Here is a 23,057-nt window from a genome sequence, read left to right as displayed (position 1 = left end):
CCGCCGCCAGCCCAGCAGACCTTATCCCTCCCCCCGCCACGCAGCTTCCCCCGCTCAGCCTGCAGAGACGTGTCCTCAGCTGAAACCTGACACGTAATCTCAGTGAAGAAACAGATTAGTGCAGAGCTGGCGCGGTGCGGTCTTCGCAGGTCCGTCCCCCACTCTACGGTGTCCCAGCACATTTGGAAACCGCAGGGGCCTCTTCCTGGCTGACCCGGGGTGTTCTGAGGGGCGTCTCTGGACGCTGGGGCTGATTCGCTCTGTGGGCCACACCCCCGTCCACTGTCGCCGACGCAAGAGGTGCAAAGGGCCTCAGGGCATCACCCATCCATGCACCTCACACGTCGCCGAGGGCGGGGAGGGGCCGGAGTCTCCATGCAGGAAGCACCGGGACGGTCAGCCCCCTCCTAACCCCAATCTGCGCTCTGAACCACAGCTGACCCTCAGCAGCATCAGAGTCGCTTGCGGTCCCCGGAGGCCAGCAAGACCCTGGCGCCACCAGACCCGAGGAGAGGGAGACAAAGCCAGGAGGCGGCGGACGCGGCCCCCAGCCGTGCAGTGCTGGGCTGGCTGTGCTGCCCGTCAGCCTGGAGTCACCGAGCACAGAGCACGAGGGTGGGCGCCCTCCTGCCGGAGGGGCCGCAGGGAGTGGGCGGTGCAGCCCAGGGCGGGGAAGCGGCCAGAGCAGTGGTGAGGGCGGCTCACACTGAGCACAAAAGGCCGGTGATGGAGCAAGAGAGCGCGTAGCACGTGGAGGACAAGGGAGCCAGGCCCGCCGAGGAGGGAGCGCCACACATGGCGCAGCCGCAAGAGCCCGAGTGCCGGAGCCCGGGGAGCCGTGTGGACTTGACGTGCTCGGACGCACGTACGCGAGTGTGCGGGAACTCACGCACGGAAACGTGCGTGCCTGTGCGGGAGCACCTGGGAACCCTGACAGCCAGCAGCGAGCACGCCCAGCGCCCAGACCTTGGCTTCTAAGCACCGCTCCGCAGTAAACAGAGCACAGTGGAGACGGCTGATCCCAGGGCTGGGGCCGGAGCACCTGTGCCAGAGAGGGAAGGCCGCTCAGAGCGCGAAGCCACACCTCGAAAGGACAGAAGAGTGTCTGAAGGCAGAATCCTGGGCCACGTGAACAACAACATAAACGAGGGAATTTATTATAACCCAACAAGGCACTGTGACTCCCTGACTCTTTCCTAACATAAACAAACACACGAACACCTCAGCGGGGGAGAAGGGAAACTCTCCCTTTAATTCGATTCATAAGCGTAGAGGAAACGATGGAAGTAAACAGCCATCATGGGCCGCCCCGACTGTGGTGGCTGGTTCAGGGGACAGTAGTCCCTGGAGGCCGAGGCTGAGGCATCAGGATCTGGACACACCCTGGAGAAGCTCCCACAGAGCAGGGATCAAGCACAAGGGGACACAGCCTGTGCAGAGAGACCAGGCAGGCCCACCGTGACCGGGTCACGGTCCACATCCCTAGTGGAGGGATGGGACCCACCAGGAAGGGCGCGGCACCATTTGGGGGGCCTTCCTGCCGGGAACGCACGGCCTGAGGCTGGCCATGAGGAAACATCGGGCGGGCCCAGGCTGGGGTCACCCTTCAGAAGGAGAGGCCTGTACCCTTTTAGACCGTCAAGGTCACGAGAGACAGAGAAAGACCAAGGAACTGTCCCCACTGGAGACGGATGGTCACGGAGGTGCAGCACAAACCCCTGGGCCAGAAAGGAAAGGGCTGCGGCGGGCAGCCGGGGAGGGGGTGGGTGCCTGTGGCCTGCGGCTGAGTCAGCGAGGGTTTCCCGACCGGAAGAGCTGTGTGTGGTCACGGAGCACGGTCCTGGGAGGTACACGGTGGTCTAGAATACTTAGCGGCAACAGGTCACCGTATCAGGAAAAGACAGTGCTTTTGTCTAGAGGGAGGCAGTGAGGACGCGGCAGGCTCTAGTGTGGCCGATCGGGTACCTGGCTTAAGGCAAGTGTTCTTATTCTTGTGACCTTTCTACGGGTTTGAAATTAGTTCAAAATAAGGCAAAATAAGGATGGCAGTTTGAGAGGACTGAATGTATTCAAAAGGATGTGTTTATCCCAAAAAAGAGCCCACCAGGTTTTCCTTTTTTTTTTCCCAGCTGGGAGTGGGAGAGGGAAAGTTTGACAAAGTGATTCTAAATTCATTTGAAAAAGCAAGTTGGAAAATGATCACCAAGGTAGAAGAACTTGCTCTGATGGATATTTAATATTTTAAATTAGCGTAGCTGCGTAATATGTTTTATACATATCTAAAACGTGCAGGCTTGGCCCCAGAAAAGAGTCCAGAAACAGGCCCAAGGACGTTAGCGCAGGATTGGGTGGAGTTTTACATCACTGATGATGGGACAGAGGGCTCCCCATTTGGGAGAGAACCAAGGTGGACCTGTACGTCACACCCACACCCAAGAAACCACAGTGGGGTCATGTGGAGCACGTCTTAGTGGGGAGTAACTCGTAGCGGTACTCATCCTAAAAATATGGGTATGGTGGGAAGGAGGGCCTTTGTGATATAACCTAAGTCACAAACAGAAACATTAACAAGAACAAAAATGCACTGGGTCCCTATCCCCCCATCAACTTCCAAAGGGCAAAAATTAAACTCAAAAAAGAGTCACGACAGAAATAAAAGGTTACTAACACTGTTACACAAAGACCTTTTAAAAAGAATTAATAAGGAAAAAAGGGCAAAGGCCATAAGTAAGTAATTCACAAAAGAAGAAATGCAAACAGCTAGTAATTTCTGGAAGGTTTTAACCTCGCTGATCCTGGAAGAAATGAGGAAGTTTAAAAAAGAAAGGTTTTGGGGCTTCCCTGGTGGCGCAGCGGTTGAGAGTCCACCTGCCGATGCAGGGGACGCGGGTTCGAGCCCCGGTCCGGGAGGATCCCACACGCCGCGGAGCGGCTGGGCCCGTGAGCCATGGCCGCTGAGCCTGCGCGTCCGGAGCCTGTGCTCCGCAACGGGAGAGGCCACAACAGCGAGAGGCCCGCGTACCGCAAAAAAAAAAAAAACAGAGGTTTTGTTTGTTTGGTTTTGGTTGTGAGATTGGCAAAGATGTTTTTTAGAAATATTGTTAAAATCCTGTGCTTGGGGAAACGGACACCGTCCAGCATCACTGTAAACACATAAATATACACATATAAATACACTCTGTGTGTGTGTGTGTGTGTGTGTGTGTGTGTGTGTGAGTGTGTGTGTTCTCTGACCCAACAATTCTCTCTACAAGCATTTAAACAAGTGCACGACGACAGATAAACCTATTTGTGGCAGTTATCATTACATTGGTAAAAAAAGATCAGAAAACTCCCCAGGATTCATCAGTAAGTGATCGATTACATAAATTCTGACCCTCCAGAATAACAACGTGGTATTAAAAGTGAACATGTAAATGCACATTTACCGACATGGACACAGGCCCACAGAATGCGGACGAGGGAGGTGACGTGCGTTTCCACGAGCCCACTTAGGTCCAACTGTGTGTGTGCTCAGCTCAGAGTGACGTCCCCACAACTTAAGCAGGGCGAAATCTGGGCTTTTTTAACTTTTTAATACTTTTCTGCCTCGTTTGATTTTTTACAATATTCACGTCTCGTGTTTCTAAGCAGAAGACAAAACTATTTTTCATTTTGAAAAACTGTAAAGAGACATAATCGTCTGGATACTTTCATCACTGATGACTTCAAGATGCTCCAGTAAACAGCAAATCAAACCATGTGCAGACGCCACGTCCACACGTCATAGATCTGGATGGACTCTACAAGTGCACTGCAAGTTATTACGTATATCTGAACACACACACACATAATCAGAGGGGACGCAGACAGGTGGGTGTGGAGTGCAAAGCAAATGGGTACGTGCACAGAGTAGGAGCTAAATCTTTGCTGAATTAGGAGCAAATAAAGAAACGCTTCTCTCTGAAAAGTCTGAAATAGAAATCAAGATGCTCATAGCGTCAAAGGAATGCACGCCTGTCCTGGTGGGTCTGCTACGGGACCAGCCGTAGGGCTCCGGCACCCCACCTGTCCCATCGCTGCTCAGGAATGGGAAGGATGGGACCCTTGCCTTCACAGGCGTCACGGGCACCCTCTCTCCTTGCCCCTGGCGCAGGCACCCGCCCCGCCGTGCACACGCAAGCACACACACTGAGAGACAGGCTGGTACAACAGGCTGAAACGAGCGTGAATCAGGGCAGACACTCGGCTGTAACAGCAATCAGCCGTACAAGGACAGGACGGCAGCCTGAGCTCGGCACACTTCATCTGCTACCGCCAGAGCCATCATCCTGAAGCACGTCCACTCCCATCAGTTCAGAGCTTCCCAAGCCTTCAGAAAGGGCCCAGACCCCGGCACCCATGCCCTCTCGCCTCGGGTGGACTCAGCGGACGCGGGAGGCTGGCAGGACCAGCCTGGGCAACGGGCCTCTCCTGACCACTGACGCTGTCCCCTTGGGAAGCCCGTTCACAGCACGACTCCCCATGATCCTGTCCGCAGAACGAGTGAGGTGACATCGTCCAGGTGCCTGGGCCACAGGCAGCATCCGCTGAGTGCAGGGCCTCCCTCCCGTCTGCCTCGCAAGCCCACAGGAGCTGCGGTCCCCGCTCCGGCTGGGCTCACCGTGCGAGGTGTCGTGTGTGACCCACTCTGCACAGGCCAAGCACACACACAGCGCACGGGAGGGGCCCAGGCCTTCCTGACGTGGAATCTACGCGGGCTCCTGGGCCTAGCACCGGCAACTTCCTGCCACATCGGCCCCAAGCGAAAGCCGGAGCCCAGTGTCCCCACCCGACCCAGCACTGTTCGGCCCTCTCTGGAATGCATTTTCCCTCCCAAACGGTTCCGTTTAATCCGTGTTAGAGATGTGCTATGCTGCACAATCACCCTTCGTAATTTTTCTTAATTCCTCAAGATGCGTTCTGCTACCTTTGAAGAAATGAACACAGCTTCCCTGCTCATTTTTACCATACGGAAAGGGTCATAAATTTTATATCCAAAACAAATGGCAAGCTTTGTATTGTAAAAACCCTATTTTTCCTGTTCTAGCTTCAACCAGACGTTTGGCCTTTGCTTAAATAGGCATTTGGACTGAGCTGCACATGGTTTTGAGCTGATACACAGGAGCTACAGCAACAAACCCTGAGAGCAAAGGCCTTTTGTCACCATGGTTCCCGCCCTACACCCTCCAGCCAGGCCCCAGGCGTGGCCGCACCTTGTTTCACCGAGCAGCAGCGTTGCCCTCCTTCTGGGATCTCAGCCGGGGCCCTGAGGACTAGTTACCCTGTAGGTCAGCGTCTGGAGGACTTGACATCGTGAGACTGGGTCAGGGCGGATGGGGCTGCCTGCCTGGGAGTGCTCATACCTGGCTCAAGATCACCTAGTGGTCAGCGTGGCACAGGCTGTGCTGGGCCTCAATGCCCGGTCCCTGGACGGAGGGAGGGGGGCTCTGAAGAGTGAGAGGCACAGAGGAAGGGGCATCACAGGGAGACCAGGGCCCCCGCTGCTTCACGCCAACACTGCCGTCCTGCCACCAGAAACCAAGATCCAGGCGGAAACAGCGCCGACGGCTGCGGCTGGCATCCTGCATCACCCAGGACACGGTGGGGGACACGCAGTCACCTGGGAACCCCAGAGCCACGTTCAAGATACACGCTCTTCCCAAAACGACTCTCAGATCTGAGCAGTCGTGTCCTTCAAACAAGGAACCATGTGTCATAAACACATTTTTCTCATCTAGGACCGAGGTGACCGTATTTTTTACTTTTAAACCATTTTATATTTCTAACCCATATTTAGAAATTCGTACCTGCCTGAGGGAGAAGCTCGTTCACCTGACGAAGGAGACAATGTCAAAGGAAAGAAGGGGGCAGCACACTCCCTCAGCGCAGCTCTGACAAAAGCAGGGCTGTGTCAGTGACGCCCTAGGGGACAGTGCCAGCCCTGCCGGGGCCAAGGACCCCGAGGTGACTGCTATGAGCCAATTCACCGGTCGGGCCGCCTGCAGGACAGGTGGGGAGGGAAGCCGTGTGTCAGCCCAGGCGAAACTCCTGGGCAGTGGGACAATGTCCTCACGAGACGCCTGAAGGGCGGTCCATCCACCGCGGGAAATTCACAGAAGACTGGGACGGCCGGAGTCAGAGCGCCACGACCCCGCCAGGAGCGTCTCGCAGGAGCTGGGGCTCGGTCTGCCGGAAGCGCGGCATGGACGGTCAGTGCGGTCCAGCTGACCAGGCGGTGGCAGCGAGCTAGGACGGCGCTGCGGCCAGCGAGGCGCTGCCCACGGGCCCTGTGGTGTCGGGGGTGCCTCCACACGGTGGCTCACGGCCTCCCCTCATTTGTGCGTGTGTTGGGTGGGGGCAGGGGGCAGCAGCGGGAGTGACGGCTTGGGGACACTTTAAAGAGTTCCTAGGAATCACGGCCCAGGGTCTGCACCCTCAGCTTCCCGGAGACTGGACTGTGGAGAAGCCTTGGGGTAGTGGCTCTCGGTTCTCTGCGGTCTGACCTCACCAGGAACACAGGGCCTGTCCTGGACGATACAACCAGGATCCACTCCAGCCTGGACCCACAGCCGTGCAGTGAGGGCAAGGGAAGCCCCAGGGTGGCACGTGGCCAGCCCGTACCACACACGCCGCTTCTCCGGAGGTGGACCCTCAGGACAGAGAGCTCCTGGGTGGGGTGGGTGGAGCCCCCGCCCCTTCAGACCCTGCAGCCTTTCCTCCAGGGGTCTGGAGGCTGCCGGGATGCTAACACGTAACCACGAACCTCTCACGGATGTGCTGGCAGAGGCTGCAGAGATCACCCTTCCTGGAGCCCCCGCCCTGGTCCTGCAGCACCTGGCACCCGGAGACGGTGCGGCGTCCCGGGAGGTCAGCAGAGCCCTGCCCTTGTCGCCGCCGAGGGACGGGAGCCCGGTCCACGGGGCCCGGATCTGAGGGGCTCTGAGACCTACACAATACCCGCTCGACTGTCCCGAGCCCTCGGCAGGGCTGCCTCTCGGGAGGACAGGGTGTGCGGTGCTGGCACAGATGGCCACGCGGGACCCCAAGCAGGGCTTTCTCTCGGGAGGCGGAACAGGGAGGCAACAGACTTGGAAGAACAAGCCCAAGGATGACGCCGCTCGGTGGTAACCCCTTCACTGCCTGAAAAGGGAAGATTCCTCCACTGTAACAGCATCTAATCCCCAGAAGCTGATCTAAAACGTGACACTCCAAGAAAAACGAACGTGGCACAAAGAACGGAGCCTTTCGGGACGGTGGCTTTACTGCCGAAGCGAGTCATTAACAGAGCTGGGAGGCAGGGCCGTCTCGTCTTTGTCGAGGGGAGGGATTAACAGACTGTGGTCTCTGAGCCCAGCTTCCTGAGTCACAGGTCTCTGAGCAGTAAGAAGGCACTAGGCGGAGGCCAGCCGCCCCTGGGGGCTGCGGCCACGTGGGGTGGGGTCCGCCGGGGACCTCACAGCCCGCAGGACAGGCTCTGAGCCCACCACCTGCGGTCCTCAGGAGGCTCCCTTGCCCCTCCTGGCTGGGGGCCCCCAGACGCTGTCCCCCGTCAGGAGCCTCCCTCCTTCCTGCTGGACCCTGGCCTCCCACGGGGCGCCTAGCCTGGGGGTCTGCACGGCCCCTTCTCATCTCTCGGTCTGCTCCGGAGTCAGGGACAGTCCCCAGAGTCTCAACCTCCCTCCGCCCGCTGTCCTACTGTGTCCCCCTCGCAACACGTTGCATAACTGACCGTTTGCAGGCCGGGGGCCCAGCTCGTGTGCAGGGGCCTCGTGTGTCTGCCAAGAGGGAGAGTCACCGGCTGGCGGTGCCAAAGCGGGTCCCACGTGGGCTCCCCACCTCCACCTCAGCACTGGCGCCGTCTCAGCCTCTCCCAGATGCTGCCAGGCACCTTTCTAAAACACGAATCCCTTACAAGCTTTCTCACGGCTTGCCGCTGCCTGCAGGACGCATTCCAATTCTCTCACACGCACAGAAGGCCCTTCACACCTGCGACCAGGCCGCCCTTTCAGCCGCACCCCTTGACACCTGCTTCCCCCCACGCAGGTCCCTGCTTTCTCCGGCACCGCGCCCGGGTCTCTGCCCACACGGCCCTGACGGCAGAGCCGAATCAGCCGGGAAGCCCCGCGGCCTCTGCCCGGGAGGGCGTCACTCACGCGATGGTGAAGCAATGATTACACCGAATATACCACACGGGTGCTCCGGTCCGGGACCCGGGACACAAAGCGGCAAACACGGCTCCTGCCCGCAGAAGCCTGAGGGCCAGTGGAGCACGGTGCGGGGACAGAAGGGGCGCCCAGCAGGGGTCTCGGCCCCAGGTCCACCCCGGCGATCCCAGAGGGCGGTGCCGCCTGGGGAGATGTGTCCGCGCGCCCTGACACGTGGCACCAGCCATGGGAGAGGGCCCAGGTCACCGCCACCTAGTCCTGTCTGCAGAGAGAAGGGACGACGGAGAGCCCTACGGGGGCAGCGAGTCACGTGGCAAACACACCCAGCCGTCTCCGTGGACGTGGCCCGGGCCGGGGCAGGCCACGGGGAGAGGCCCTGAAGGGGGAGCCTCCCCGCTCGAGGCCAGTCACGAGCAGATCACAAGGAGGCTCTGCCCGGAGAAACCTGGTGGCCACTGTCCGCGGGCCACGGGAGCCAGTCAGCCTGCCAGCTTGCAGCGACGTCTCTGCCGGCCGTCTGTGAGTGGGCACCGTGGCCCAGGAGGAAGGAGCAGGTCTGGGCCCCATCGGACCTGGTTCGGATCCCGCGTTACGCCTGCCGTGGGTCCTGAGCACCCGTGGGGACCACTCGGCCCTCGCAGGAGCCTGAGCAAAAGAGGCACTATCCCCGTCCCGTTTCACAGTCCAGGAAGTGAGCCCGCCAGGTGCCGACGCGGCTTCGGCCCCTGCCACGCGCTTCACACCAGGAGACCCTGAACCACACAGGCTCCAGCACAGCCGCCGCACGTGATACCCTTAAAGAAACGGATTACCTGCACTTTGTCTTGTGAATGAATTATTCAATGGGTTTTGATTTGTCAACCTCTCAAAGAGCCAGGTACACCCGTTTAAACCACGTGTTTTGGTAAATTTCTGAACAGACAACACTCCTTTTAACAGGTTAGGTAAGGTAAGGAAGTCAGAGACAGAAGCATCCTCTGAATTCAGGCTACTACAGCAGCACCTGCATTAGAGGATGTTTGAACCCGTCTCATTCAGGATTCAAGCCCACAAGCACCGTCTCCACAGACAATCACCGTTCCATCATTAGGTCCCTGACACACGCAGACGGGGAAGCTCACACACCTGAACGCCAGCCCCTCCCTCAGCTGGGCCCGCGTCAGGCAGGAGCCCGGCCCAGGTGAGGTGGGCAGCCCAGCAGCTGTGTCCTCGCGGACCAGACCTCTCTGGTCGCAGTCCCTGCAGCACGGTGGCTCGGTCCCAGGAAACAGTTAATAGCCTGTGTCTTTCGGCTCCCCTGTGCTGACCTCTTTGAGGGCCGCCCTCTGCGGGGCCGGGGGCCGTACGAGTTTCCTGCCAGGGGCGAGCCGAGAGCAGCTCTGGACAACTCCCCCAGGAAGAGGACAGAGGTTATCATAAACACTAGACGTGACAATAAATGCAGGATGTTCCCCGGGGTCTTAATCTCTTCCTTCAGGAAACCTGAGCAATTCCGCCTTCCGTGCTGTTGTGAGGTAGAGGGTATGTGCGTGCGCGCGTGCGTCCTGGGTTACCTGCTTCTGCCCCAACGATGGAATCCTTCCGAAGCCAGAGCCCCAGCCTGTGGTGTTGGCCTCGCCGCCCATATGCTCCTCCTAAGGCCAAGTGCTTGCTGACCCCCGAGGGTACACTGGGCCTGGCAGCCTCAGGAAAGCTCGAGAGGCCAGCGTGAAGTTGGGAGGGTCACCGTCCGTCAGCATCTAACACGGCCAATGTGACCCACGGCACTGTTTGCTGCTTGGCAAACTCTAACCCCTTCCTCCCCCAGCCACGGGGGAGTAGCTGGTGGAAGAACTACGCTCTCCTCCAGGAAAAAAAAACTTAAAGTTGGACTTTAAACATCTGTGTGAAGGCTTCTAAGGACAAGACGAAGCAGGACTCGATGGCCAAGGCTGTGAGGAGAAGGGAACCTGGAGGTGAGTGTCCATTCCTGGAGCTGCCGCCCCGCCATCCCCCTGAGTTTTCGCCAATTCTTGATGTTGGGCAAACAGCTTCTGCTAAAAGGCAGAGAAGCCAGCAGGGTCTCTGGAGCTCTCTCGGGACGGCAGAGGCACAGCATGGCTGGGACTCCAGGGAGAAGGGAGGCACACTCAGGGGTCTTCCTCCTTTAGAGCATTCTTCAGATCCTTGAGCTCAGGAAGCCTCATGGCAGGAAACTCAGAACCTAAGTAAAAAGCCACTGAAGGGCAGAGCAGAATTCTCAGAAGTTTCATAGAGTTGAGGAGGCAAACACGGGGCTTTCGAGCTTGCCAAGAACAAGGAGCCCTGGACAGCCAGACCCTAGGGACAGGGGTCAGTCAAGAAGCCTGAGCTCCACCAAGACTGCAGGCAGGACCCAGTCAGCTCAGTCCATCAGGATTTACGTGACCTGCCTTGACACTGGCCCATCCAGGAAGGCGGTGAGCACCTCTGGGGAAGCCTCTGTACCTTCTCTATAATGCCTGGCATTCAATCAAGAATTACCAGGCACACGGAGAAACAGAACCACGAGAAAAAACAGGCAACAGAAACAGACCTGCAGATGACTTCAAAATAGCTACAATTAATACGTCCAAGAATTCATAGTTCAAATGCATATATCGGGAGAGAGAGCAGGCTGGACCTGGCTACAACGTTCCAGGCTCTGGCTTCTGCCCAGTCCCCTCATCCACTCCTCCAGCAGCCCAACGTCAAGGCCCTGAACATGCTAATCGCTTCCTGCCCGGGGCCTCCGCACCTGCTGACCTTCTTTGGAGAAGCCCTCTCTCCCGCCTTGCTTGCTCTGGCCCGCGTCTCGGGTCCTGAGGAGTCAGTTTCAGTGTAGGACACCCCCACCCCATGCCCGCCCGGGTCTGGGGTCTGGGTCGGGGCCTCAGACTGGGCTTCTTCACTCGCTGTCTCTCACGGCTCATCACCGTCATCAGCCATTGTTTGGGCAAATGGTTTCTGTGCAGTTAGTTTTTTGTTTTGTTTTGTTTTTTTAAATGAATTTATTTATTTACTTTTGGCTGTGTTGGGTCTTCGTTTCTGTGCGAGGGCTTTCTCTAGTTGTGGTGGGTGGGGGCCACTCTTCATCGCGGTGCGCGGGCCTCTCACCGCTGTGGCCTCTCCCGTTGCGGAGCACAGGCTCCGGACGCGCAGGCTCGGCGGCCATGGCTCACGGGCCCAGCTGCTCCGCGGCACGTGGGATCTTCCCGGACCGGGGCACGAACCTGCATCCCCTGCATCGGCAGGCGGACTCTCAACCACTGTGCCCCCAGGGAAGCCCACAACAGCTTTCTTAGTGAACTCAATCTACATACTAAATCTGTTCCACGCCATGCCATGCTAGGTGTGGTGAAGGGACGACTGAATAAACGACCACCATCGCTAACCACTGTCACGCAGGCACGGCAGCAGCCACTGACGGCCCACCGTGGACCTGGGCCCACCCCCAGGTCCACCGTCCACGGGGGTCTCACCTGCGGACAGGAAACCCAGCAGGAGGCAGGGCCGAGGTCTGAGTCCAGGTGTGTCCACAGGGGCCTCCACGGGACAGCAAAGCCGCCGAGACAATCAGTGAGGCCCAGAGGCCCCGAAGCTGTCCAAGCTGGGCTTGGCCCCCCACGTCCAGGCGCGGCTGTGGGCAGGGGAGGGAGCCACCCGACAGCAGACGAGGGGCGCCGACCCTTCAGGCACACGCTCTACAGGGAGCGCCGTCCAGGATGCCGCCGCACGTCCAGGCGCGGCTGTGGGCAGGTGAGGGAGCCGCCCGACAGCAGACGAGGGGCGCCGACCCTTCAGGCACACGCTCTACAGGGAGGGCCGTCCAGGATGCCGTGAGCAGATAGAGTCCCCCCTACACCACACACGCCATGGAACCACCGACAGCAGACGAGGGGCGCCGACCCTTCAGTCACACGCTCTACAGGGAGCGTCGTCCAGGATGCCGTGAACAGACAGAGTCCCCCCTGCACCACACACGCCACCCGCCTCTGCCTTCAGAGGGCACGAGAATGAAAAAGGAGGTGACAGTCAAATCCACCCGAGTCCCCCCTCAGGATGGGGCCTCATGGTGGGTGACAAAACGCGGCAGCACTGACGGCAGAGCCCTGGCAGCTCTCCAGCTCCTTCCCCTGCAGGTAGGTTGAGATCCAGGGAAAGAGGGCGGGCGCTGCCCACTTCTGGGGGTCACATTCCTGGGTGGCTGTCACCCAACCTCTCCCTGTCACCCACTGCCTGTGATTCCGGTGAGCCGGAATCTCACCTGGGAGAGGTGGGGACCCCACCGGGGCAGCGAGAACGCTCCGTCCTCGGGGTCCCAGGTCTCCGTCGCTCCCCGGGGAGTGGGAGGGTCCCGCTGCCCAGCTCCCGTCACTGCCCCAGGGCTGAACTGCAAGAGAAGATTCTCCTCCCCACACCCTCCCTTCAGTCAGCTCGACCAGGACCCGCAGCACCTCCCCGGCTTCGGGGTCCCTGCGGCGCCAGGTCTGGACGGGATGTGCCCCCTCCGGGCGCCCCCACGGCTTTCAGCAGCGGCCTCTCCCCCCTGGTCCCCCAAACCTCCATACGCCGTCACCTCGAGGTGGCAGAGCCAAGCTGGTCCCCCCTGCACTGGGCCTGGGGGGGGAGGGGCAGGCACGGGGGCCCCAGCTGATTGACAAAGGTCGACAGGTCCCCAGGGACACCTGCACACAAGGGACCGGCTCTCCCTTCCCCACGGGGCCCCTGCAGACCTTCCTGGACCTGCATCCGAAGCAACAGGCCGTCTGCAGCGGACAGGCTGCCGCACCCCTGTTCCTGACGCTCGGCTCCCAGGCCCCCAGCGCAGGAGCAGGGCAGGCGGACAGAACACTGGTGCTCAGCCCTGTGCCGCCCGACCCTGTCCTTCCGGAGGCAAGACAGCCCCCGGACCGAGTGTCACGCAGAGGCTCTAGGCTCAGGGCCAGGCCACTCCGGAACCCGCCCAGGGGCGGGGGCGCCAGCAGCACCCCTTCTTGACTCCCTCAGGGGCCTGGGCGCAGCGCCCAGCCCAGCTCACAGGACACGCAGGACCTGGTCCTGGAGTGGCTGGCTCCGCCCCGACCCCCGGCGCGGGGATCTGAGCCCCTCGAGAAGCTTGCGATCAGCCTCGGGGCAGGGAGATTTTACAGATGCAGGCGAGTTCAGGGGGAGGAAGCTCTTACTTGATCGCACCCTCCATCTTCGAGGCTGCCTTGTGGAACTGCTGTGAAGACTGTCTGTACGTCTCGACATTCTGCAACGAGAAAATGGACCCGACGGGTTACCAGATGGAAGCTTCTCTCCGGCCGCAACCCCACCCACAGCTGTGCTGAGTCCACACATGCCGACTTCCTGACCAGGATCGCAGGGAGGGCCCAGCTCCTCATGGACCAGCCGCGGCCGCCGGGACACATGGAGCCCCTGGCTCAGGGGTCACACCCCCGCCACGAGCGAGGCCCGGCCCGCCTGCCCCACCGTGTAAATAAAGTTTTATGGGCACACGGCCATGCCCACGATTTGTGACCGCACGGCTGTGGCTGCTCCTGGGCTACGACAGTGTCCACAGAGGCAGCGAGGCCCACACAGCCTAAGACACTCACTATCTTAAAGAAGAAGTTTGCCGTTCCTTCGTCTGGTCCAACCCCATCTTTACGTGGACTCTGCTGCCCAGAGATGTGAAGCAACTTGCCCGAAGCCACACAGCAGGCAGCGGTGCCGGGACAACAGCCCAGGACCCACGCACTCACCAGCACTGCCAGGCAGTCCCAGAGGCACGTGCTGCCCTCCTTCCGAGGGCACCCCGTGTGTGCTCAGGGCCGGCAGTGTGGGGACGGCAGCAGGACAGAGCTGGGCTGGAGCCTGGGGCCACCGCAGCATCCTTCCGGTCAGTCACGCCACTTCTTTGTGCCCCAAGGCGAGTGGCTTCAGGCCACCCAGGCCCAGCACCCCGCATGCCACGTCTCCAGAGGAGACCAACGTAAACACAGCTGCCCCCCAACACCAGCTCCTGGCCGAGTCCCGTGAGGCTCACGGGTGGACCCAACATCTCCAAGGACGCAGGCTCGAGGACGAAACCACCCAGAGGAAGCCCGACACGGGGCTGGCGTCGGACGCCCCAGCAAGATGCCCTGTGGAGCTGCTGGGCCCACACAAGCCTGGGGTAGCCCCTTCCCACCACAGATGGGCAAACGCAGCCTCAGGGCTCCCGCGGGGGCCGGTCAGTCAGGCCCTGCAAGCAGCCAGTGAGGCAGGTGAAGGGACCCGCGGAAGTGGAGACCCCACGGCCTGTCGGCCTCCAAGCCCGGCTCTCCCACTCCACCTCCACTGAGTACACAGGGAGCCTGGCCCAAAAGGAACGAACCAGTCGGACCAGAACAGGTGACAGGTGCCCAGATCAGAGCCGTGCGGGGCAAGCGCCGTACCCCATGGGCCCCATCATCCACCTGCACGGAAGGTAACCACGGCAGGTGCGGGGAGCACGTCCCCGAAGCACCTGCAGGGCATCGAAGGCGGAGTCTGTACCCGGGTTGGGGGGGCAGAACCAGGCCAGCAGCCCTATCCTGGTACCACAGCCTCTGGGAAGGGCCAGCTGGGAGGGACGCGGAAGGGTGTTCCGAGGCGCAGCTCAGCCCACGAAGGGCAGGGGTTCTGCTCTGGGCTGTGCTGGGGCGAGCCCGCTGCCGGGCTGCCACCCCCAGCTGCAGACTGAGGCCACCCCGCCGCTCCCTGGCATACTCCCCACCCCTGAACCAGGGAGACAGCCGAGGCCCCTCTGATGGTCAATGGGAGCTGCGAACACCCAGCGCACAACAGGCATGAAATAAATGGGGGCTCTCCGCACCCAGCCCGGCTGTCCCCCTCCACAGGGACGTGCTGACGCCCAGCCGTCCAGCCCTGACGATCCAGCCAAGAGATTCCAACTCCACCTCAACCAGTGGATGGTCAACCAACACTGACCCTGGGGAGGGAGTAAGGACCCAGGTGAATCAGGCCCGGCCCTCTCCGCTGAGCAGACGCTCTCCTGGGATAGCCATGTTTTAACGCTCTCTGCACGCGGCGTCTGCTCTTTGGGTCACTTCCTCCCTCGAACCCTGTCTCCTAGCCGTCAGGCGGGCAGCCCTCCCCGCGGGGCGCCGAGAGGGGCGGGCTCAAGGGACGAGCGTACCACCCACACGCCACCACTGCCTCTTCTGAAGTCAGAGCCCCCAGCCACGCTGCCCGTCCCCTCCCGCAGACAGCCTCGCGGCTGAGGCCTGCCCTCCTGGGAGAGCAGCCGAGCGGTCCCTTCCCGGGGAGCACCCGCAGCCCAGGTGGGACCCTGCACCTCCACGCACCGCCCGGCTGGGGAGACCTGCGTCAGTGGCTGCACTGACTGCGACCTCAGCCTGAACCTGTGGTCGGTGAGGCTAGTCGCAGGAAGTGCCCGCGGGCCAAGAAGTGGTGGTAACCCCAGCGCGGCTTCCTCTACAGCCTCAGGATGACTCAGAGGACAGCCCCCGCTGTGCCCTCTGCGCCTCTAACCAGCCTGAGCAGGTCAGGCACCGCCAGCGACCCCCTGCCCCCAATGCCCCCCGCACGCGCCCACCCGGCTTCCTGGGGCCGTTGGAAGCCGTGCACTCTGAGGCCTCAGCCAGTGAGAGCAGGGCCCTCGCAGACTCCACCAAGGGGCTTCTGGAAGGACCGGGGGCCCCCCACCAAGACCCTGCTGAGCGCTGAAGGTCCCACGGCAGCCCGGCCGCAGGCAATGGGGCCGAGCAAGGCTCCACTCTTCAGGGTGTGAGGAGTCGTGGGGCGGCCGCGTGGACGACACAGTGACCCCCGCAGCCCCGCTGCCCCCTGCTCCCCCCAACCGGTGATCTCTCCTCCCCTAGATTCAGACCCCACGATTTCAGGGCCCCTCCTCCCCCTCCAGCTGCTGCGAGCGAGTCTGAAACCAGAAGACCCGATCTCGATTAATTAAGCCTGCCATTAAAAATTAAATAACGTGAGCGAGAAGGTGTGAGCCTTATCTCAACAGGCTTCAAGAGTCCCAGTGTTTCTTCAATTACCTCCCAGCAGTTTTCATATTTCATACTGTCTGATTTCTCCAAGGGCCTGGATTCTGGAGATCAAAAGAGAGGGCAGGGGGAGGAGGGAGGCTGGGGACCGAGGCGGGCTGTCCATCCCCACCGCAGCCAGGACGGGGGGCCCCTAAGGCAGAGCTCGGTCTGCCGGCCTGGAGGGGAGCCCCAGGAACGGTGAGAGGCCGCCGGGCCATGAGGGTGGGTGCAGGCCGCGGCGGGGCGTCTGGCTCCCTGGCTTCTGTGTGAAATAAAGACGGTCCCAGAGCGTCCTCCATACAGCGTTGTGGGAATTGCTACAAAATGCCGCTGAAATGGCACATATAAAACGCTTAGAGCTGGTGGGGTCTGGCACAGAGGAAACAAAAAATGTCTTAAAAGCTTAACACCCAAATGCGCGTCAGCCAAGGGAAAGAGAGGGGCATCTCCTGAAGGAGGCGAGCTCCACCACGGGAGGGGTTCTCAGCCCCTTTGCCTGACCTAGCCCCAGAGCCGCCGGCGGTGCCAGCACAGAGCGGCCCCACCAGGAGTGGCTGAAAAGGGGGGCAGGCGCAGATCCGCTAGGGCACATCAAAAGCGTGAGCAGGACGCGGCGTTTGTCTGGTCAATGGAAGTCTCTGAGCTGCCGCTCCGTGGACGCAGCCCCACCGGGAGCTCGCAGACCGGGCGGGGACGAAGAGCAGGCTGGGGGCCAGGCCCAGAGAGGCCGCAGGGGCCACGTGAGGATCGAGAGCTTGGACCCCTCCCCCAAGTGAGAGCACCTTAGCAAACACTTCGGGAATGTGTGAGAGAGACAGTCACTGGTTGTGCTCTGCGGCCGTGAGCACTGAACCATCAACCGGGGACACAGGGCCCACGGGGTTCAAGTGGACCCCCATGCCAGGCGCTGTGGCTGGGACCAGTCACCAGACTGGCCCTTCACACCCAGAGCTATGCTTCCGGTAGGAATGTCTATCCCTCTGCCGGGTGCAGACAGATGGTCAGAGGCAGACGATCCCGCCCAGGGGCCAGAACCTCGAGGGAAAGAGGCAGGCCCCAGAGCCGACCCATCAGCTTCCCGTACGCGCATGCCTCCGGCAAGGGATCCAACGTACCGAGGGCCACGCAGACTGGGCTCAGAGCAGACACGCGGTTGTGCCTAGAGGCACCTGAAGGCCCAGAGCCGGGAGAGTTCCAGCAAAATCCGTGCAGCTGTCGGAGCCGGGGCCGGGGCTCAAGGAAGCACCAGAATCTGCAGGGAGCAGAGTGAGAATGGGAGACCCCAGACCCTGCGGCTCTTCAACACGTCCAGGCAGTCATCAGGGGTACAGAACGCTCACCAGCCCAGTTACCAAAGGCTCTCCAAGCCCACGGGAACGCAAGGGCACGTGGACAATTGTAAGAAGTCCACACAGTCAACATAAAGCTTTGAAAGCTGCTGGGCGTGCAGTCGGTGACACAGTAGGTGAAGGGACAGAAATTCCGTTTCGTTGAGGGACTGAACAGCTGGCTCTTTGTGAAGCCGGTTCAGCATCTTTGCCCCTCCCGCGCGTTGGTGCCGGCCCCCTCCCCAGTCGCCAGACCCCACCCCGACCCCACTCCTCCCTCGCTCTGCTCCTTCCCCCGACCCCCTGGCGCTGCCCTTTCAGCCAGTGTTATTGCTAAAAATGACCCAGTGAAGCTGGCCGGCTATGCCCTACTCTGCTGAGTGGAGAAGACACCCCTTTCCAGACTTGCTCCGGCACTCACCCAGCATGGGTAAGGGCCAATCCTGCCCCCACTGCCTGCCCTCAGGGATGTCCACTGAGATCCTTTCAACCCCGGGGTCCCTCCCCTCCACCGTTTCCTCATCCCCAGGCACACCGTCCAAACTCATCCAAGGCCACCTTCCCCAGGGCCACACCCAGGGCTTCCCACCCTCCAGGAGAGCCTTACCTGGGATCCCAACTGCAACCTGACAGCCCCACCTAGGGTCCTCAAGCATCCCCAGGACAGTCCCGCCTGTGATCCCCCCTCTACCCCACCCCCCCCGGAAGGCCCCACGTGGCACACCTGCCCTCTAACCCCACTGACCACGCCTTTACCCTCCACCCCTCCCACACCCTCCTGTCCTCACTTCCGCTCCCTCCCTGGTCCCCTGCTTTGCCCTCCCTGGGCCCTGCTTCCAGCCCCTCCCATCACACCCTGCGACCCTCAGCTCTCACCCAGGTACCCCTGCACCCGGTCACACTCCAGGCCTGGCTGATCCAACCCACCTGCCGTGTCCGCCCCTAGGCCCAGGAGACCCCACAACGAACTTAGGCTCCAACCTCAGGTGAACCTTCCCCACAGCCTGTAATTCTTGAAATTCCAGGACAGCTGCCCCCACCAGGCCTGTTTCCCAGCCTGAGTTCCTGCCGTGGGCAGATGGCCACTTCTCGACCCCAGAGACGTTGGAGGCTGCAGCCGGGCACAAACAGGAGTCTTTCCCCAGGGCCAGGGTGCCTCTGGCTTCGCCCACCCCCGCCAGGCCCCGGGTCCCTCGGGCAGCGATGGGCCATCTCTGGGGCTCTGAGGAGCCAGTGACCAGCAGGCCATGGCTCCTCTGTTTCTTCCTCTCATTTATGAGTGCCTACTGTTTACAGCAGTAAACGAGAGAGGTGCAGCCCTGGCCTTCGCAGAGCTAGCCGCCAGGTTCTGGCAAAACAACAATCCTACTCAGGAACCAGTGCCAAAAAGACACGGCGGGGTAGGGGTAAGGCACAGCCAGGAAGGCCGTGCTGTGGACAGCGTGGGTGGATACCTGAAGGACATGAAGAGGGAAACGAGGTTCGGGGGAGGCTTAGGCTGGGACCACCGTGGCGCGCTCTTGGAAAAGCAGGGGAGTGTGGCTGGAAGTCGGTCAGCTGATGGCTGGACCGGGGCCCGGCCACCTCACACAGGGCCTGCTTCAGGGCTGGCAGGAAGCCGGGGGCTGGACAGGGGACAATGCGGTCTGATCTCCATTCTGGAGGGACCACTGACTGTGCCCTCAGAGTCGGGGGGTCAGGACCGGGGTCAGCTCCTGGGGGGGGCGGAGGGGGGGGGCTGCGGAGAGTGCAGAGGAAGGGGCCAGGCGGGCAGCACAGCCCTCACAGGCAGCCAGCCAGCCAGGCCTTGTGTGCTGGTTAGCTGGTGTTTACTCTTCCAGACACACGTTTGGCTACTTGAATATCTAAAGAGTGTGAAAACAAAATACAGAGCACAATAGAAAATAGAAAGGAATTTTAAAAATGAAGGGACATGAATTTTAACTCCACCTTTGTGGCTTACTGGTAACCCGATCCCGAGCAAAGGGCCCCAGAGTCAAGGTCTCAGGACCGCCCCCCGCGGGCAGTGGCTCAGGCCACAGGGGTGTTGACCAGGCGCCCCGGGAGGCAGGCTCCACACGCACAGGTCCTCAGCACTGAGACTCGGCCCTGGGACCAGAGGGCGCTCCCGGAGGAAGCTACAGGCTGGACGCCCCGCTTCCCAGAACCTCGTCCCCCACCCCCGCCCCCGAAAGCTGAAAGCCTCCCCGCCCTCTGGCCAGTCGGGCGTGCGGCCCACGAGGCCCGGCCTATCTGGGGACCCGCGGCGGCAGCACCGCCGGCTCGTCCGGCACGGGCGGACCGCTCCAGGCCTCACCGGCGCCACGGAGCACGAGCTCCCGGGGGACCTGAGTGCCTGGGACACCTGGGGGGCGCAGGTGCACGGAAGCAGGGCCCCCACGGGCACCACAGCCGTTTCCTAAAATCCCTCCGCGGCTCCCGCTGTCCTCACCCGTCCCCGAGGCCTCGCACCCGCGGCAGCTCGCTGTGGCCCTCAACCCTGGAGCCACGGGGCCGCCTGAGCCCAGCCCGTAGGCTGCTGGGTTGTCTGGGATGGGGCCCCAGCGTCGGTGTTTAAGGAAGATCCGGGGGTTCCCTGGGCACCCAAGGTGGGAAACGCTGCTCCAGGTCCCGGAAACCCTGAGGTTACGCCTGCTTTGTCACTGACCAGCCTGTGCCTCCGCCTGTGGCCCCTGCTCCACAAAGAGCTGGGAAATCTTTTATTTCAAAATTAGAAACTACAGCGGGACACTAAAACGTGGTCCTTTGTATTAAGTGTCCTAGCTGCTTGATATTTTGTGGTTTGAGAAGTTTTCAAAGAAAATCAAAGGAGGAAAGAGGGCTGAGAAAAAGGAAGAGGAAAAGGGGAAGTCTGGCGACCTTCGCGCCCCCGTCTCATGGGCCCCCTTGGCTTCCAAAGTAATTGGAAACACGTTCGGCCCCGTTGTCAATCCTGCGGAAACGCCAGACCTTTTGCTTCTCCTAAACACAGGTGACTTTTCTTCGTGGTTGTCACCTCCTCTGATTCCAACTTCTAATTTTAGAACAGTTTCAAAATGTTGGTAGACAGCAGGCTTTGCGGGGATAATATAGCTCAATGTATATGAGGTACAAATTACCTAAGTTAAAAATAATTCTCTCCTTTATTGCAAAAATGACTAACTCAACTCAAGTACCGTAAAGGTTCTTGCTAAGTGCTTACTAAAGGTTCTAAGAGACTCTGGGAAAAGAGTTCTTTTCTTTTTGACTTCACCTACAGGAGAGGGAATTCGCCTGTGACGAGCCCCTACTGCACGCCAGTCCCCAAGTGCTGTTACACAGTTCACGTTGTTTGTTCTGCAGGCAGAGTCTGAGGCTGGGAGCTGGACCCAGCAGGCGTGTCTGCCCAGAGCCTCCTCCATGGAAGGATTAGTCCAGGCGCTTGACACAAAGAGACGAACAGATGCAAATGAGGGTTTTGGTCCTTCTACAGAACGAATACCTTGATGAGCTGAGACACGAACGAACACACACCTGAACCACCGGTATGTGTTTGCTCTCCGGGCTGTGCAAATGCAGACAGGAAATGTCACAGCACCGAAGAAATCCACACAGGTTCTCACGGAAGCCTAAAGTCTGGGGGCTGCAAAAGGGTATTTTCTAAAAGGTCCTATTCTCATACCCGCAAATAGAGCCCAACAGCTTACGGGCTGTAGAGACAGCTCGTAAGCACGAGCTCCTAAATGAAACAGGCTTGGAGTCGGGTGGTGCTGGGCTGTGCCCGGAGGAGTGGGAGAAGACCAAGAATAAACGAATAAAAACACCAGAAATAAGTAAGGTGCATTTAAAAAGATCGTCCTCTGGCCTGAGCCGCACGTGGCAGCCGCCCTCGGGGGTCAGGGGGCCATCTGCACGAGGAGGGACAGAGGCCAGCACAGCTACTGGGGACATTTGCTGCTGCGTGGGGGGGAGTGACACCCCCTCACAACCACCGGGGGAGACAATTCCTGACGTGTCACCCTCGGGGGCAGCAGTCAGTGCTGAAGGAACGGGAGCTGTCGTGACCACTGTTATTACCAACAAGTGATCTGTTGAGGAAATTAACCTACCAGCTTCTGGAACCATGGATCGGGAGCAAGGGGGGGTCAGTATTCACGGCAGCGGGACCCCAAGGCTGCAGGATCCCAAGGCGGCGGCAGCTGATGGGGGGGGCTCCAGGACCTGGACCCCCAGGCACTCTGTTCTCCCAGGGAGCTGAGTCCACCGGCCACAGCCCTGGGGGCCGGCAGCTCCCGGCACGAGCTCCGGGCGCAGAAGGTAGAACGGCCCCAGGCCAGCGGCTGGCAGGCGGCAGGGGCAGCTCTTGTCCCCCCACCAACCCCAAGCCTCGGGCTGGGGTGGCCAAGCCACGTCACGTCCCTTCCCGCCACCTGCAGGCACCGTGGGGGGAGCAGGGGAGCATGGAGCCCAGGGCAGGCCCCACTGCCCTCCTTCTCTGCTCTGACTCAGCACTGATGCCCGGACTCCGGGGCCATGCCCAGGGCCCTTCGGTCCAGCCTGATGCCCTCTGCTTCCCCCAGGACCGCCCTTCTGGAAGATGCCATGCAGCCACTCCTCCCCGCCTGCTGATCCCGCCCAGGCCGCTCTGCTGAAAGGGTGAAGTTTTGCACCTGAAGGAACCTCGACCCTCCTGCAAAGAGCAGCCCTGCAGCTGCCTTTTCTTCCCCTTCTTCCTTTAACATCCTCCCGTTTCCTTCCATCCTCCTGGAAACCTTACTTCTGCTGCTCAGGGGGAGAGTGTGGCACAGGCTTCTTCCAGCGCTGCGTTCAAATCTCGCACCTTGGAGAAGAGTGTGACAGTCACCAGGTGCGTATCACCCGGACTCACCGCTCGCTGGGGCTCTGCCCATCCACCCACTCACACGCTCTTTCTGGCTGAAGCCACTTGACTTATCGACATTTTAGTCATCATGACCTTTTGCCCCTGAACACTTCAGCTGCATCTCCCAAGAGCAAATTAACTCTGATACTCTGAGTAAACACTAAACAACTACCACAGTCAGGACCCTTCACATCAACAGGATAATTTTCTCATACATAATCTGTATCTGACTGTTTCCAACTGCCCCAGGAAACGCCCCCAATCCGGGACGCAGGCGAGGGTCACAGGTCGTGCCTGGCCGACATGGCCCTGCCCGCCCTTCAGTCTAACCTGCTCCCACCCTCGCTTGGCCTTTCAGGACATTGATATGTTTCACGAAGCCAGGACAGTTGTTTCAGAGAATGTCCCTCAGTTCGAACACTTGTTTTGTCATGATTAGATTCAGGTTAAAATTCCTGGCGGAGAGACGGCAGAGGTGAGGCAGCCGTGCAGCCGTGTCCCCCATCGACACGTCAGTGTATGAGGTCACGGGACACTCCTCCTCTGACCCTGGTTACTTTGTGGCTGCTTCAGAGTGACATCACGTGGCTTTGGACGTGGGAACGTGAACACCCGGCACACTGGCGCCTCGCTCTCTGGGAGG

At 60.4% G+C, this 23,057-nt stretch overlaps 1 protein-coding gene across 1 annotated transcript in view; it reads right to left on the bottom strand.

Annotated features, from left to right (window-relative positions):
• CHCHD6 (coiled-coil-helix-coiled-coil-helix domain containing 6) overlaps positions 1-23,057 on the bottom strand; it is a 125,241-nt gene that overhangs the window by 9,962 nt on the left and 92,222 nt on the right. Inside the window, exon 6 of the mRNA XM_030850745.2 lies at positions 13,370-13,440. Coding sequence (XP_030706605.1) covers positions 13,370-13,440 — 71 coding nt within the window. The remainder of the gene's footprint in view (positions 1-13,369; positions 13,441-23,057) is intronic.

This window comes from Globicephala melas, chromosome 11, assembly GCF_963455315.2.
Source record: "Globicephala melas chromosome 11, mGloMel1.2, whole genome shotgun sequence".
NCBI lineage: Eukaryota > Metazoa > Chordata > Mammalia > Artiodactyla > Delphinidae > Globicephala > Globicephala melas.
Note: the sequence above shows the minus strand (reverse complement) of the source record. Positions and strands in the feature narration are given on the sequence as shown.